We start from the raw sequence: 18,810 nt of genomic DNA on the forward strand, positions 1-18,810 counted from the left end.
TTAATTACAAACAAACACACACATAATAACAACAAAAACCAACAAACCAATGGAACAAATGATAAAGTGTGATCTAAACACCACCAATGAAGGCGGCTGGAACCGTCCGAAAACAAAGATCGTATGCACTCTCGGCCCTGTTTCAAGGTCCATTCCCATGGCTGAAAAGATGCTGAGAGCAGGCATGAATGTGGCCCGGTTCAACTTCTCGCATGGGTCGCATGAGTACCATCAGGAGACACTTGATAATCTACGTACTGCTATGAAGAATACCGGGATTCAGTGCGCGGTCATGCTCGATACCAAAGTATGGTGTTTGTTCGTTTATGTTTGTTATTTTCTGTTTCGGGTTTCGCGGTTTTTAGGCCAAACTGTGAACCAAACCGAATCATGGGTTGTTGTCAAATGTTTTCCTTGCAGTTTTTAGGTCAAACTGTGAACCAAACCGTTAATAAAATAATAACAATTGTTGAAAATTAAAACCAAACAAAACCAAACCGATCAATCATGCATCGTTATCAATTATTATTTTTCCTCGTGGTTTTAGGCCAAACTATGAACCAAACCGGTTGTTGAAAGTTGAAAGTTAAAAGTTAAAACCAAACCGAATCATGGGTTGTTGTCAATTATTTTCCTAGCGGTTTTTAGGTCAAACTGTGAACCAAACGTTGGTAACGGTTGTTGAAAATTAAAACAAAACAAAACCAAACCGAATTATGCAAGGTTATCAATTATTTTTTTTCCTAGTGGTTTTTAGGTCAAACTATGAACGAAACTGTTGATAAAGGTTGTTGAAAGTTAGAACCAAACCAAATCGAATCATGCATGGTTATCAATTTGGTGTGCAAGATAACAAAAATCCAAACTGAAAAAACCGAATTGAAACAAAAACCGACAAGTTGGTTTTATATTTTTGTAAAAACCAAACTTACAGTTTAGTTTTGTTGTTTGCATGTAATAAAAGCCGAACCAAACCGAACTTCTAGATTTTTTTCATTTATTCATTAATTTATAACAATTTAATAAATATGTAACTCAAATATTTTTGGCCAAATTATTAACTAACAAAATTATTTATACCTAAGATCATTATTTCTAGCCAACTTTTTTTTTCGGCTTAAACTTTTCAAGCTCAAATGGCAAAAACTTAAACCGAAACCGAACAGTTTCAAAAATCCAAAAACCAAAGTTTATATATTCATATATAGTATGATTTAAATTATAATGGTCTTGAGGTTTGCTGACACCGTCAAATTAACATTCTCCGATGAACCATAGTTTAGCATTTGTTAGTGCATTTAATCTTAAAAAGGGATGCTAACTTGATCCAAAACGTTTACGCGATTACTTTTTAAAAATTTTACGGGTTTGGGACGGATATTGTATTAGGCGCGGAAGTTTGTATTTAAATAGGAAGTAAATATTAAATTTAACAATTTTTAAAGCATAAATTTTAGGTACGGTAAGTATGCAGTATCACATATTATTATTATTATTATTATTATTATTATTATTTTGTATTTTCTGTCTTTTATTTTTCATAGGTTGTGACAAATATTAATATAAAATTAAGATAAATTTAAAAAGTATGAGGTTTAACGTGAATATAAAATGATAAAACTTGTAGTTTTTTATTAAAGAGTATAGAAATATATTTTTATTATCTGCCCTTTTGTATACAAGTTTAAAAAGAGTGAGGTTTAATGTCAGAATGACAAACGACAAAATTCATGACAGGGTCCAGAAATCCGAACCGGGTTTCTAAAAGATGGAAAGCCCATACAAGTAAAACAAGGCAATGAAATCACCATTTCAACTGATTACAACATCAAGGGTGATGAAAAGATGATATGCATGAGCTACAAAAAGTTAGCCCAAGATGTCAAACCCGGGAGTCAAATCCTTTGCTCGGACGGCACTATAACCTTCACGGTCCTTTCTTGCGACACCGAGAAAGGCCTGGTTCATTGTCGGTGTGAGAACACGTGGACCCTTGGCGAACGAAAGAATGTGAACCTTCCCGGGGTCATTGTTGACCTCCCAACTTTGACTGAAAAGGACCAAGAAGATTTGCTTAAGTGGGGGGTGCCTAATAAGATTAATATGATTGCTTTGTCATTTGTCCGAAAAGGTTCGGATTTGGTTGAGGTTCGCAAGGTGCTTGGCGAGCATGCCAAAAATATCGCGCTTATTTCGAAGGTAAATTGTTTTTTTTTGTCTACATTAGGTGCGGCAACTGTTGACACGACCCGACCTGAACCAAACACACAAAAAAAGAGCAGATTTAGAGTCAACAAAGATGGCCCGCTTAAAAAAATGGGTCAACTTTAGGTCAACTAACACAGCCCGTTTAAAAATGGGTCGGGTTGGGGTTGGCCTGTTAACCCGTTCAAGTATTTAAAAAAGCTTTTGTCATTATTTTTTTATTTATGCTTTTCTTTTTGTTTTTTTTTGCTTTCCATTTTCCTAAAGATACACTTGTAATTTCTAATTTATTTTCAAGATTTTTAATAAATTTTTTTAAAAAAATATTTATGTTACTCGTTTAGTCTACCGACTCTAAATTATATCGATTTTGTTTTGTTTTTTTATGGGTTAAACGGGTCGTGTTCGGGTGACCCGAATTTATGCGTTCTTGGGTTAGTGTCGAAATATTTGACACGAATAATAATATTGGTCGGGTTCTGTTGCACATTTCAACCTGCCAACCCGTTCAAGTATTAAAAAAAAAATTTATGATTATTTTTTTATTTATGTTTTTTACATTTTCCATTTTTCTAGAAGACATGCTTGTAATTTCCAATTTGTTTTCAAGATTTTTAATATTTTTTTAAAAAAATATTTATATTAATATACTCTTCTGACCCTAAATTATATCAATTTTGTTAATAAATGGGTTAAATGGGTCGTGTTCAGGTTGACCCGAATTTATGCGTGTCTGGGTTAGTGTCAAAATCTTTGACACGAATAATAATACGGGTTGTGTCCGGGTTGCACATTTCAACCCGTCAACCCGACATAATCATATGTGTTCAAATCACACAGAAACTGTGTTTGGTAGGTGGAGAATCAAGAAGGGGTTTCGAATTTCGACGACATCCTCGCCAACACCGACGGGTTCATGGTGGCCCGAGGTGATCTGGGAATGGAGATTCCCATAGAGAAAATCTTCTTAGCACAAAAACTCATGATCTACAAATGCAACCTCAAAGGAAAGCCCGTTATAACCGCGACCCAGATGCTCGAGTCGATGATCAAGTCTCCTAGACCGACCCGTGCTGAAGCCACTGATGTAGCCAATGCGGTCCTAGACGGGACCGACTGCGTCATGCTTAGTGGCGAGTCTGCAGCCGGTGCATACCCTGAAATCGCGGTCCAAACCATGAATAAAATATGCATGCAGGCCGAAAGCACTGTCGACTACTCGGCTGCTTATAAAAGAATCTCCACACGAATACCGGTCCCAATGAGCCCACTCGAAAGCTTAGCCGCTTCTGCTGTCCGAACCGCTAACACGGCTCAAGCCAGTCTCATTTTAGTCCTGACCCGAGGCGGAACCACAGCTAAACTTGTGGCCAAGTACCGACCTCGGGTACCTATACTGTCTGTTGTGGTACCCGAGGCCGAGGCCGGGTCTGAGTTGTTGGCCGGGGATGAGGCTCCGTACCGACACAGTTTCATTGTTCGCGGGTTGGTCCCACTTTTGTGTGAACGGTCTACTAAAGGCTCTCCTACTGAGGCAACCGCGGAAGCATTGGAGTTCGGGTTGCAACACGCGAAAAAAGTTGGACTTTGCAAGGAGGGTGACGCGGTTGTGGCGCTACATCGCATTGGGACCTCGTCGATTATCAAGATCGTCAACGTTAAGTGATCGGGTTCACGTTTTTCGTCTCGGTTTTTGGGTTGTTTTCGTTAAATAATAAGTCATTTTTGTTGCTTGATGGCTAACTAGATTTGATATTATTTGGTTTGGTTTGGTGTCATGACTTATTGGGTTGGATCATATGGGCCCTTAATGCTTAGTGTTTTAACTTTTAACATAATGGGCTTGTTGCATAATATACATTTATCTATCTATAAAGTAAGATAATAATAATAATAATAATAATAATATAACAACCTGTGTATGATATAAAGTTACTTGTTTGGATCAAATAAGTAACTTTTATCGTAATAACTACAGTAATTATTATTACTGTATAACTTTTAAACTAGAGTTATTATTATTATACTATTTATTTTTTATAACATAATTACTCTAGTTATTTGTATATTTAGCAGGTTAATTTTATTTGTATCGGCCCATTCAGATGATGATAAAAGCTTGAAATAAACTGAGCCTTTTCAAGTCTGGGCCTCGAATACAGCTCATTTAGTTTTCGAGCCCGAGCTCCAGCCTTATTTAGGAAGCTCATTCAGGCTCGTCGAGCCTTAACGGGCCTTGTGTATTTTTAAGTTTTACCTCTTTCGGACTTCTATGTATCAACTTCATACGCACAACCGAGCTTTGGCTCGTTTAAGAAAGTAAACAAGCTAGGCTCGTTTAAGGTTTTTATCAATAATAATAATTATTATAATAATAATAATTTAAAATGTATATAAATTAATTAATAAATAATAAACGAGCCAAGCCTGAGTTTACAAAACTACTCACTACCCAAACTCAATCTTTAAAAAAAACTTGAAATGAGTTGAGTTCGAGCTCGCACTCAACTCGTTTACACCCCAATATCTTAACAACCAAGATACAAGACTTTCACTTTTTTTTTTAGACTAGTGAGAGAGAAGGTAACTTGTTAAAATGAAGTGGGCCCCATTCTGATGATGGGTTGATTCAATACCTATTCCTAAAAGGCTAAACTCTTATATTCAATATGAAAAGTATCATGGAATATGATCTTGATCAACTTTTACAAACCTTTACAATCATATAAACATTGAATGATAATGAAGATGAACACCAAGAAGTCTTTTAGAAGTTTATCAGAAACAATCCATTCTTTGTTGGGATTCAAGACTGAAACTAATGCCACATGGGCTAACACTGTGTGTGACATCATCAAAAGCTTGCCATCAACTGCTGACTATGAGATTCATCATCATCATGATCATGCTCATGATGAGCTTCTTATTTCAAATATTCATGGTAAATGTTATTTTAGCCGGTCTGTTTTTCGTGTTAATGTAATATCTGGACCCTCGTACCACCAATATTGTCTGCTTTGTCATCACTGCTGACTATGAGAATCATCATGATCATGTTATTTCAAATATTCATGGTAAAGATTTTTTTAGCCTGTATGTTTTTCGTGTTAATTTTAACCAGTATGTTTTTCGTGTTAATTAACATAATATTGTCCGTTTTGCCATCCCTGCTGACTATGAGAATCATCATGATCATGATGAATATCTTATTTCAAATATTCATGGTAAAGATTATTTTAACCAGTCTGTTTTTCGTGTTTATGTAACATTTCGTGTTAATGTAACATCCGGCCCCTGTACCACAAGTATTATGTCTGCTTTGTCCATGGAGGATTTGTTTTTGGTTGCCCCGATAGAGACTTCCCAGGAGGTCGCTCATTTTGCTACTACTGTCATCTGAGCACGCTTAACTGTGGAACTCTGCTCTCGTGCACTGGCATTAAGCCCAAAACGCGTTGGTGGTTTAAGAGGCGGGACATTTAGTTATGAACCAAGAATCTCTCCTGTCCACGGCCGATATGGGATTCGCCTAGGATGTTACAGTTAAAGTTTTAAAAAAAGTTATCTTTATGTTGTGAAATCGACTAAATTCGGTTTCTTGATTGTTAACAGGTGAACTTGCCACCTTGAATCAAGAAGTTTGTAGATTAAATGCACAAAGAAGGCAAGTTCTCAATCAGTTTCTGCAATTGAAAGGTAATTAAATGAATTAAATCTACGAAGCCCGTTTTAATAATAAATGTAAAACGGGCCCGTTTGATTTTATTTTATCTTAAACAGGTCAAATGGGTCGAACCAGCATTTAGCTAAAAGGGAAACGGGTCAAAGGGGTGCCAAATTTTATTTTTAATTTATTTGAAAATGGAAAAAAAATTGTTTACGGGCCAACCCGACTCATACTAAAATGGCCCGTTTCAACTCAACTCATTTTATCTTGCTACATTTAACGAAAATGATTGATACAGGTGCTAATATAATTCTCTACCTTATTAACATTTTCAGGAAATATTCATGTATTTTGTCGAATCAGGCCTGCATTAAATGGCGAGACATTTAGCCATCAAAGGCCCGTTGTTCCTCTAGATTCAAGTGGCATTGTCATAAATTTTTCCGAAAACAAGAGAAAATTATACAATTTTGACATGGTTTTACACCCTGGTTCAACACAAGGTGCTTTATATATCTTGTCAATATGGTAAACTCGACGGGTCGGGTAACGGGCCAAAACATTTCTGGTCAGAATGGGCACTTTCTCCTGCTTGACCATTTTTTTTCTTTTAAGCTAAAAATCCCAGTTTTACCCTTTTGACCCATTAGTAATTAATCATAACCCGAATCAGCATATTCATATGTAAACGGGTCAAAGTTGTCACCCTTCTATCTGGTCCTGTAAACGAACCAAACGAACATGAACCAGGCATGTTCGTATAACTTTAACCAAACAAACGATCGAGCACGAACAGTTAAACGGGCCGAGTTTCTTGTTCGTGTTCATTCGTCAAGAAAATCAGCATGTTCTTGTTCGCTTGTGTTCATTCGCAAGTATTATAAACGAACGGTTCATAAAACTAGACTAAATTGTAACTTCATAAAACTATAATAAACTGTAACGGGCCTTAAAAATGTTAATAAACATGTAAACTGTAGGGGTATGGTACTAAACCCGGCTTACGACCTTAATTTATTATGTTTGGCTTATTTTATTTTATGGACTAATACAATATTATTAGGGTGAGGGGGTTTTGTGGAGGTAACCCTAACTGGGCTAGGCCCATTAGGGTACCATGATGGTGGCCATGAGGCTCCCTATATAAGGAGGTCTCCATCTCCTTATTAATGGTCGGTTGTGGTTGTCCTCAATAAGAGCCACCACCATATATTTTTGTGTCTGCAAACAAGAGATCCTCGAGATTTCTTAGCAGTCACCTCCACACCCCCAAAACCATTGCAGATCTCAAGCTACCAGAGAAGAAGATCGAGTCGTGGTTCGTTCATCTCGAAGACCCGGGAATATCGTCATGGATCAGGTCAGATTCATTTCATGTTTCTACATTGGCGCCATCCGTGGGACGGCAACGAGCTACCCTTCGATTTTCGTCTCGGTTCTCAGATCTGTTCATCCAAGAAAATCCAGATCTGGAAGTTTACAGAAAAATGCTACAAGATTTGTTCTATTAAAGCTCAAAAAGATCCATAGATCTAAAAGATGCTTCCAGATCTGTGCAAAAATGAAGCTGAAAAAGATTTGTAGATCCAAAAAAGAAACTACCTGATTTGGACGGTCAAGCCTCCGGATCTGTGATGGTTTTAAATTCTCTCCACTCCGAGCTTCAGATCTATCTAGATCTGGTTTACAGATCTAGATCTAGGTTATAGATCTAGCGAACAAGACTCCCGACGCCGTGCATGCGCGCCCGCGAGTCATCACTCCACCGCCATGCATGCGCGTCCGAAAAACCCACCATACGGGTCGGAAGACAACTCCATGCCTTTGGTTTTGCGCAGAAGACTTCACCGCCATGCATGCGCGCCCGCGAGTCACCACTCCGCCGCCATGCAAGGGCACAGCCGCGGATCAACGCTCCACCGCCCGTGGAAGGTTTCGTCACCGTGCATCCGCGTGTCGCGGCTGATGCACCACCATGCATGCGTGCAGCCGCGGATCAATACTCCACCACCTATAAAAGATTCCAACGCCATGCATGTGCATTCAACTCTCCGCTGTGCATGCGCGCTTAACTTTCAGCCGCTATGCATGCGCGCCCGCGGATCACCACTCCTCTGCCATGCATGTCACATCGGAGGAACACTCCTCGCCATGCATGCGCCGCCTCGGAGGAAGCCGCATTGGAGGAACACTCCGACGCCTTGCATGCGCAACCCCGCGGATCAACAACCCGCCATCATGCATGCGCGCCGCCTCGGATGATGTATTCCGCCGCTATGAACAGGCGCCCTGCGAAACAACTCCCACCATGCATGCGCGCTCAACTCCCGCCATGCATGCGCGCCCAACCCCAAAAAGACAATCGCGGAGAAGGTGACAAGAAGGAAGGCGGCGGAGAGCCTAACAGACCTTTACCAAGAATATGGACTCCCCTCACCAAACTAATATGCTTTCTATTACCTTTTGCATACATGTTTCACACTTCCCTTTATTAATTTTGAGCAATACGACAACATTGTATTGACATCAAACTAAAAATAAAACTAAGTAAAACATACATGCGCGAGCTCCAAGCTCAGACGCGTTGACGAGTTTTAACTCTAAAACGTCAGGGCCTTAGCCCAATAATATAAGCCTTAGCTCAAATTACTCATAGCATCCATCCTACGTATTGCGCAGCTGGACCATAAAAATACCTAAGCACAACTAAGGCAAAACACATGCCAAAGCATAGTTGTTAAGGTCTCAGGTCGGGGCCGCGCATGGGATTATAATGGATATAGGCAGAGTAACACATACTGACACGTAAAGGCTAAAAACTCATTCATAATTCCCTATAATAAATGCACGATAACGTCGCGCAAAAGAGGAATAATGAAATGCCAAGGCACGTGTCAGCATATTCAGAATATCGCAAAATAACTTGAAATATGACAATTGTTAAGGATTAAGTAAAAAATAATTTCCTTACAACCTTGTTCAAGTTTCAATGTGTAAGCATGCCTTATATTCAACAAGCACACGCATGCGCCACCGCGGTTCGATGCACCGCCACCACGCATGCGCCACCGCGGTTCGATGCACCGCCACCACGCATGCGCCACCGCGGTTCGATGCACCGCCATCACGCATGTGCCACCGCGGTTCGATCCACCGCCATCACGCATGCGCCACCGCGGTTCGATGCACCGCCATCACGCATGTGCCACCGCGGTTCGATCCACCGCCATCACGCATGCGCCACCGCGATTCAATACATCGCCATCACGCATGCGCCACCACAGTTCAGTACATCGCCACCACGCATGCGCCACCGTGGTTCAATACATTTCCACCATACATACGCACAGTCGCGGATTAACATTCCGTCAACATTCATACGCGCCACGACAAGTGAACCTCGCCACCGCGTAATGTCATTGCGCCACCACGCGTACACGCCACCGCGGATAACCATCTGGCCGCCATGGTGCATGCCACCATGCATGAGTTCCACCGCCATGAAGCAGCAGCGCGCCATCACGCATGCGCGCTGGCGCCGAGCACACGAAGGTCTGACAACGTCTCCATCTCTGATGCATGTCAACACCAACCAACCACATGCATTGACGATTCGTTTTAACCAAAGGGATGGAATTTCGCGCAACGCGCGTACAAGAAAAGAAAAAGAAAAAAACAAGCCCTATTAAAAAAGCAAACTATTAAGTCTAATATCTATCTTACCTCACTCGCGTGAGACAAGACACACATTAGACTGGGGGGGCTTGAAGAGGTATGCACCCGCCTTAACATCGAGCGGGGCGGGTCAACCCACAAGATATAGAGGCTTGAAATCAGGATGTCATGAAGACACAAAACCAAAACCTATGCGCGTGGAGCATATCACATATGCTCACGCATCACACATGCTCACGCATCACATATGCTCATGGCGCATATCACATGCTCACGCATATCACATGTGCTCACGCATCATATATGCTCACGCATCACATATGCTCACGCGTATCACACATGCTCACGCATCACATGTGCTCACGCATCACATGTGCTCATGCATATCACATGCTCACGCATCACATGTGCTCACGCATCACATGTGCTCACGCATATCACATGCTCACGCATCACATATGCTCACGCATCACATATGCTCACGCATATCACATCTGCGCGTGAGAACAAAGAGAAGACCTTGCGCATCCCCGGGATAGGCGCATAAAAGCCGAGCATAAGCGACACAACAAATGAGAATAGTCTAATCCAAATCAGGATAAGGACAACCATGATTGTACTCATCAGACAACCTTCCAGAAGGTATCTTTTAAGGAATAAAGGATGTGCTGATATTGACAGCTGCCACTGAAGGGTGGACAACTCAGCAAAGCCCATGTGCCACCACGTGATGGCACATGGGTCGGGTGAAATACCTTGGTCAGAGATAATCAATGAAAAAGCACCAGGTGTCCTAAGTACACGTGGCGCGAAGCAATAGGAGGAGGCCAAAAAGGCCCTAATTGGGTCTGAGCCCAATCATTGGAAACCCTAATACTATAAACACCTCCACAGTTGGAGGCAGGCAAGAAAAGATATTCTAAGTCCTTTACTCATTTTCACAACACACCGCCATCATACTTGCGAATCACCACTACGCAATCACGTCACAAAAGAATACTGCGCCACATACGTGGGCGCCGTCGCGGAACAACACCGCGTCATTATGGATGGGCGCCTCCAAAAAATTTGGTTTCTTGCATCCGCATTGCTGTTCAAGTGGGAAGACGACTCCATACCTTGGTTTTATGCAAGACTCCACTGCCGTGCACACGCGCCCGCGAGTCATCACTCCGTCGCCATGCATGCGCCCGCGGACCAACACTCCGCCGCCATGCATGCGCACTTACGGATCACCACTCCGACGTCATAGCAAGTGCGTTGCGGACGAACTCTCCCGGCCATGCATGCGCCGCATCGGAGGAACACCCCGACGCCATGCATGCACAGTGCTGAGGGTCAAGACTCTAACGCCATGCATGCGCACGCAACCCTCCGCTATGCATGCGCGCGCAACCCTCCGCTATGCATGCGCGCTCAACTCCCGCCATGAATGCGCGCTCAACTCTCACCATGCATGCGCGCTCAACTCCCGCCATGCATGCGCGCTCAACTTTCAGCCGCCATGCATACGCGACCTTAGATCACCACTCCGCCTCCATGCATGCGCGCACCGCAGATCAACACTCCGATTAGACCAACACTGATCACTAAAGAACGCATACATCTTCGCTCCGCAACTTTTTAAAATCGACAAACTGGGGCGGAGGTCTTATTCTGCTCCGACACGGTATCCCTTTACAAATTTATGGGTCTTCGAACAAGAAACAGTTAGCTAAATAAATAATATTATAGCATGTCAGTAGTGCAACGTAAGCATTGTCAGTATCATCACATGTCACATGACAACAAAGTCTTGATGGAGGAATTAATTTCCAAATTTTCAAAACAGCCCCCTCAACTCTTGAGTCATATTTATTATGATAACAAAATAAGGATTTAAGCTGTTGACATTTACCCCCCTCTACAAGTATAACAAGGAAACCTTCCGCGATCTGAAAGAAGTCTCGCGTCAGAGGCGCGGAACACTTGCGTTAGAGGCGTGGAACTCTCATGGCAAAGCGAAAACAATTCTCGCGTCAGAGGCACGGAACACTCGTGTCGGAAGCGTGGAATCCTCGCGGCAAAATCCCAGAACGCTAACAATAGCACATGCTTGGTTACAAATTCCTCAAGTAAGTGAATTACTTCACAAGTTTTTACAAAACCTCAAACTTTTGGCCTATATTGATTTTGGTTTAACAATCAAAATAAAACAAAACGAAAAGTATGAGTATATAAGAGTTGCATGAAATGGCACAAAAATTGTGCTTATATTAATGCAGAACACACGGCTACGCGCCGAATACATAGGTTTGGGAATCCTCATAGACCCATACGGCTACGCGCCATACTTAAAGGTTGGGAATCCTCATAAACCCATACGGCTACGCGCCATACTTAAAGGTTGGGAATCCTCATAAACCCATACGGCTACGCGCCAAACTTAAAGGTTGGGAATCCTCATAAACCCATACGGCTATAACGCCAAACTTAAAGGTTGGGAATCCTCATAAACCCATACGGCTACGCGCCAAACATAAAGGTCGGGAGCCTAATAATATCCCAAAAGGCCACGCGCCAAACATAAAGGTCGGGAGCCTAATAATATCCCACATGGCCACACGCCAAACATAAAGGTCGGGAGCCTAATAATATCCCAAATTTGCCCGAGGACGGGAACCCTGTAATACATCCACTCTTAATTTATATGTTTTTGCAGGCTCGGCTACGAGTCGCGCAAGCACCTATGACATTATTATTATTATCTGGCCGTTTGTGCCTCCATTATTATTTTGAAGACAAGCCGGGATAGTCATCCTGCGTAGAAGAGGCCCTTGTGGGCCAATCATTATCATCATATTATAGCTCATAAGCCGCAACTCGCGCATGCTTCATTATTTTATAGCTCGTAAGTCGCCTCGCGCGCAAGCTTCATTATCTTCATAGCTCGTAAGCTGCCTCGCGCGCAAGTTGCATTACATTATTATCGAGATGCGCACTCTATCTTTTATCAGGCCCCGCGCCACTATTGTTATGATGCGTGCTATATCCTATTCATGCCAGTGCACCATCGTTATCATAAGGATCATAACATGTCACAATCATGGAGAAAACCTCTCAAAACTCAAAGACAATAAAGACAAGGCCGAAGAAAGGGGAAAAAACCGCCTCATATCCTAACACACCTTATGAAGTCCAGCGCTCCACCTAAACGCTTGCACGCCTAGGAGCAACACTGGACTTGGGGGGCTTGTAGGGGTATGGTACTAAACCCGGCTTACGACCTTAATTTATTATGTTTGGCTTATTTTATTTTATGGACTAATACAATATTATTGGGCTGAGGGGGTTTTGTGGAGGTAACCCTAACTGGGCTAGGCCCATTAGGGTACCATGATGGTGGCCATGAGGCTCCCTATATAAGGAGGTCTCCATCTCCTTATTAATGGTCGGTTGTGGTTGTCCTCAATAAGAGCCACCACCATATATTTTTGTGTCTGTAAACAAGAGATCCTCGAGATTTCTTAGCAGTCACCTCCACACCCCCAAAAACCATTGCAGATCTCAAGCTACCAGAGAAGAAGATCGAGTCGTGGTTCATTCATCTCGAAGACCGGGGAATATCGTCATGGATCAGGTCAGATTCATTTCATGTTTCTACATAAACAAACGGACGTAAATGAACGCAAACAACTGAGATATGTGTTCATGTTCGTTTACAAGTCCTTTTATCCACTTAGTAAAAAGCTAACAGATGAATTATCATGATCTTAAACTGTCAGATGAAGTATTTTCAGAAATCGAGCCCGTTATTAAATCCGCTTTGGACGGATATAACGTCTGCATATTAGCATACGGGCAAACAGGCACGGGCAAGACTTTCACCATGGTAACTAGTTTTTTTTTTTTAATAAACATATTTTGCTTTCTACTTGTCTGATTATTTTTATATACAAAAAATAAATGCATTTATAGGAAGGAAATCCAGATTGTCCCGGTGTAGTGCCCCGAACAATCGAAGCATTATTCAAAAAAGCTGCAGATAGCAACCACACATATCTTTTTAGTTTCAGCATGCTTGAAATATACCTTGGTCAACTCAAAGATTTACTCATACCTCATGCAAGAAAAGCAACTGATCCTATGCCACCATGGTGAGTTTAATATTATATAGTATATAGAATTTTTTTTTTAAATTTATGGTATTGGTTGCTAGGGGTGAGCAGAAAACCGATTAACCGAACCATACAAAAAACCGACGGTCTCTCTATTAATTGTATATTGATTACTAGAGGATATTAGACGGTCTCTATATTAACTATTAGAGGGTTCTATGTGTAAATATGATATCTATAATTCTATGTAATCTCTTGTATTTTCCCTTAATCAATACAACTTATCGTTACCGAGCTTATCTGTTTCGGTTTTGTATTTTTCTAAAATCAAAAATCCATAGAACCGTTTATTTTTAAATATTTGTTATTGAATTTATGGATTGCAATATTTATTTTTGAGTGTTAAGTAATTTATAAGAAATTAACAAATGTTGTAGCCGAAAACATTTAGGCCCATTTGCATAATAATCATTAATCATTAACTTAAAATCCAAATCTCGGCCCAAACATTTCAAGCTCAAATGTCAAAACCGAAAATACCAAAACTTAACGATTTTCAAAAACCAAAAAACTGAATTTTTTTTTTTTTTTTAATTCGGTTTGAGCCCAAAACCTACCAATGCACACGCGCCTATAAGCTATAGGTTGCAGATACTAACAATTATGTAAAGAGGAAACTTTGTATGCTTTTTGCAGTCTTTCCATCCAAACAGATCCTAATGGTGGGATTGTGATTGATAATCTTGTAAGCATCCAAGTCAGCAACTTTAATCATGCACTTGGTCTTTATAGACTTGGAAGTCAACTCAGGTCAACTGCTTCAACAAATTCCAATAAAGTTTCAAGTAGATCACATTGGTAGCTTATTATTTTTTTTTCCTTTGTTTTTTGTTTCATGAAAATGTCATTAAGATGTCATAAACCAAAATTTTTTTTTTTAATATTATTTGAAGCATGATTCGCATGTCAATGACTTGTTCTGATGCTACCGAAAGGCGAAAAGTTACAAATAAAATTTGGATGGTTGATTTGGGAGGAAGTGAGCGTGTTTTAAAAACGAAAGCATGGGGAAGAAGATTTGAAGAAGGAAAAGCTATTAATTTTTCGCTTTCGGCCCTTGGTGATGTCATCAATGCTCTCCAAAGGAAAAAGAGTCACATACCTTACAGGTAATTGATAAACTGAAAATAAATATAATCAAATGTTGACCATTTTTACAAAGTCAAACTCAAGTTGAATAAATATTATAAGGTGCTTTAAGCATATATCAAATAGATATAGTCATATGATAGCGGTTAGACCATTTATTTATGAACGGGTTGATTCATGGTACGTTATATCTTTAATGGGTTGAACAAATAAATAGAAAGGGTCAAATCATTTTTAATGCTCAAAAGATAAAACCTTTTTATTATTTTTTTTAGAACAAACTAAAGTTGCTATAGAATTTATTTAATTTCGGACAAAACGCTAACCGTTGAAGTGGCATATTCTTGTGTTGTACAGGAACGCAAGCTGACACAAGTGCTTAAAGATTCATTAGGTAATTACACAAAGTGCTCAAAAAATTAAATTTGACTTCTGGGTTGAGTCAAAAACTTGATTTTGACTTTTGGGTTGAGTCAAAGTTTTGGTTTTGACTTTTGGGTTAAGCTAAAAGCTTGATTTTGACTTCTGGGTTGAGTCAAAATCTTGGTTTTGACTTTTGAGTTTGGTCAAAAGCTTGTTTCTTGATCTTTTTTTGTGTTTCCAGGAGAGGATTCCAAAACACTGATGCTTGTACATGTCAGCCCTAAAGAAGAAGATATATGCGAGACCGTGTGTTCTTTAAATTTTGCATTATGCTTGAGAAGCATCCATTTGGGGAAGACTGAACCGAATGTGAGTTGACCATACCTTAAGCTGCTAATTGCTTCATGTATATGAACATGTCAAACGGGCCGAAACAAATATGTATAGTTTAAAGAAAACAAAAAAGTGTTTTATGAGTCAAGCAAAATGGTTAAACGGGCTGCATCAAATATTTATACTATAAAGATAATAAATAAAGTGTTTTACGAGTCAAGAAAACTGGTCAAACGAGCCAAACCAAGTACGTATACTTTAAAGTAAAATAAGTATTTTATGAGTCAAGCAAACCGGTCAGGCGGGAGAATCAAATATGTATACTTTAAAGAAAATTAAAGAAAAAGGTGTTTTACGAGTCAGCAAACTGGTCAAACGGGCCGAATCAATATGTATACTTGAAAGAAAGTAAAAAAAAAGTGTTTTACGAATCAAGCAAACTGGTCAAACGGGCCGAATCAATATGCATACTTGAAAGAAAGTAAAAAAAAAGTTTTTTACGAGTCAAGCAAACTGGTCAAACGGGCCGAATCAATATGCATACTTGAAAGAAAGTAAACAAAAGTGTCTTACGAGTCAAGCAAACAGGTCAAACGGGCCTAATATAGGTACATTATAAAGAAAATAAACAAAAAGTGTTTTACGAGTCAACCCGAATGGCCCGTTTAGACTTGTTCAACTAGTTTAACCCTTTAACGCTCTTAACTGAAATTTGGAAAACAGGAAGCAAGAGTATTGAGGGAAGTAGCAATGACTAACCTACAACACGAGATGCAAGAGATCGAAAACAACCGTGACAAATTCATGAAACAAATCAAGAAACTGAACCAAAAACTTGACTCACTAACAAAAACACCAACAGATTCAACTGAAAAACTAGACGGGCTACTATCGCCCTCATCATCATCACTATCATATTCAAAACCCCCTCAACATGCACCCGAAAACACGAAAACACACCACTCATCAAAGATTCCAAGATTCATGAAACCAACAATCTGCAGCACACGAAAATCAGGTTCGAGCAATCAAAGCGTATATAAAAAAGACATCAGGCCCGCGAGAAGAAAACAGAAACCGTTAACTCGTGCAGAATCTGTTAGCTTTCCGTTAAAGAATATGACAGCGAGCTATTCGGGCAGCAGTATCTCAAGAACAAGTTGTTTGGTGGGCTTGAATGAGATACACTCAGGATTCGATGATGACATGGAGTTTAGTTCGGTAAATGAATCAGAAGCTAACTACCGGGTCAGTTTGCATGAGAATAAACGGGTCGTTTCAAACCCGGCCCGTGTAAAGAAAAGTAAAGGAAAGGAAAACATTTCACCGGTTACTTCAACCACGAGTATAAAATCAGTTACTGTTGTTGATGACTCATCAACTGAATGTGACATGTATTGTAAGATTATGCCATGTGATCAGAATGATGATGATATTGAAGTCAGTTGGACGATTATATCACAAGTGTCAAAACATGAGGCAGCACGGGATTTAGAGGCCCGTGAGATGGAAGATGACTTGCCAGCAAAGTTTTCGTCTATTGACAAAGTTATTCTTGAGGATTTGACTAATCACTCGTCCCAAACGCGTGAAAATGCAGAAGTCAAAGGTAAAAAAGCGTATGTTTGTAAAAGTAAACGGGTCAGATAACGGGTCAAAACGAATAATTTTTTTATGCAAGTTATATAAGGGTGTTAAGTTGACACAAGCACTTTTTGATGAAAAATTTGAAACTTTTTACATTTTTTTAGGAGATTTTATGCATGAAAAATAGATTTCTAACTCGTTTGACCGGAGATATGAAGCATATCAAAATTGACCCGTTTACTGAAAAGTACTGTTTGTCAAAACAAACGGCTAGATAACGGGTCAAAAAAACAGAGGTGTTAAGTTGACCCGAACATTTTTTAAAATTTTTATAAATATTTTGGAGACTTTGCGCATAAAAAATACATTTCTAGCCCATTTGACCGATTAGACGAAGCATATCCAAATTGGCGCGTTAACTGAAAAGTAGTGTTTGTCAAAACAAAAGAGTCAGGTAACGGGTCAAAATGAACATGTTTTTATGCAAAGTAAAAACAGATGTGTTAACTTGATAAGTTGATATGAACACTTCTTTATTGAAAATTTTGAAGCTTTTTAAAAATATTTCGGATACTTTATGCACGAAAAATAGAATTCTAAATTATGACCTGTTTGACTTGTTTGACGGGTTAGATATATAAACACGATTCGAATCAACCCGTTCATCAAGTTCCGTACCTCTAATGAAAACTAAATGATTTTATGCATCTTGACAGGTTTCTCGTATAACCTAAAAGAAACTATTGTGATAATGTACAATAGTGTGCTCCTAGGATTAGGATTCAAAAGCTTGGGCTTTGATCATGATTTCTTCCAAGCTTTAATAATTTAATGGTAACAAAATTACATATGTTGTATTATTGTAATTATATGTAAGATACCATACATCAACAAGTAATATGCATATTTATAAATATATGTTGTTATTTTGATTTAGTCATTTAAATTCAAGCTATATTTTAAAGATGCTCAAATGTTCATCATAACAAAAATTAAACTTTATTTCAGTCACATTATATAACTTTTGGGTTCAATCAAAGTGCCACAATTTATTTTATGTTTTTATTTAAGAAGGCATCCAAAGTTTTTTACTACATAAAACCTTCTGAATCATTTTATTAACAAATATCGGTTTCTTGTTGAGATACCATTTTTTTAAATCATATTCGACACTAGCTATTTATTTTAAAAATGGTTAAAAAGTGTTTTTGGTTAACTCAATCGAACACATTTAATTATCGTTGTCATAATGCTAGTGTTTTATCGAGCATGTGTGTAATCCTTGAACCATTTAGGTCATAATGCTGGTAATTATATTATTCTATAACTTGTTGAGCTAGATGGTTCAAGGATACTAAAGATCGTCCACGAATATTACATATATAATTCTTCGTATTTTATTTTGATGATTTTCAACATATGAACCAAACACTTTCGTCCGTCTTTACGGTCGCACTCATCCCGACCCCACCTTCATCAATTATATAATTTCACCAGAATGACTCGTAAATTGATTCACTTACTAAAATTATTATATAAGCAAAATAACAACTTCATATTCATAATACATTTACTAATTTATTTCATCACTTATCAAGTTTAAAGTTAAAAAATATATTACAAAAAATAAATTATTATAAATCTATAAAAAAAAGTATAGAAAATGAATTTATAAAAATTCCAGTTAATTCTGCTGGTTGGTATGGGGGTTCAGATTCTTGGGAATGGGTGGGA

General features: G+C 39.3%; 2 protein-coding genes across 2 annotated transcripts; both read left to right on the forward strand.

The window, feature by feature from the left end:
* Window positions 1-49: 49 nt before the first annotated feature.
* Window positions 50-4,053, forward strand: LOC143565224 (pyruvate kinase, cytosolic isozyme-like). Its single transcript, XM_077052257.1, has 3 exons — window positions 50-307; window positions 1,738-2,199; window positions 3,062-4,053. Exons 1-3 carry the CDS (start codon window positions 50-52, stop codon window positions 3,869-3,871), a joined length of 1,530 nt encoding a protein of 509 aa, XP_076908372.1. The 3' UTR covers window positions 3,872-4,053.
* An 872-nt stretch (window positions 4,054-4,925) lies between these two features.
* Window positions 4,926-17,908, forward strand: LOC143565225 (kinesin-like protein KIN-14T). Its single transcript, XM_077052258.1, has 12 exons — window positions 4,926-5,146; window positions 5,818-5,901; window positions 6,208-6,375; window positions 13,312-13,418; window positions 13,505-13,683; window positions 14,341-14,502; window positions 14,598-14,813; window position 15,015; window positions 15,151-15,187; window positions 15,398-15,525; window positions 16,213-17,098; window positions 17,793-17,908. Exons 1-12 carry the CDS (start codon window positions 4,942-4,944, stop codon window positions 17,906-17,908), a joined length of 2,289 nt encoding a protein of 762 aa, XP_076908373.1. The 5' UTR covers window positions 4,926-4,941.
* The last annotated feature ends 902 nt before the right edge of the window (window positions 17,909-18,810 follow it).

Source organism: Bidens hawaiensis, unplaced genomic scaffold (genome assembly GCF_021521415.1).
Source record: "Bidens hawaiensis isolate Kalapana, Puna unplaced genomic scaffold, B.hawaiensis_p1.1 tig00022310_1, whole genome shotgun sequence".
NCBI classification, from domain to species: Eukaryota; Viridiplantae; Streptophyta; class Magnoliopsida; order Asterales; family Asteraceae; genus Bidens; species Bidens hawaiensis.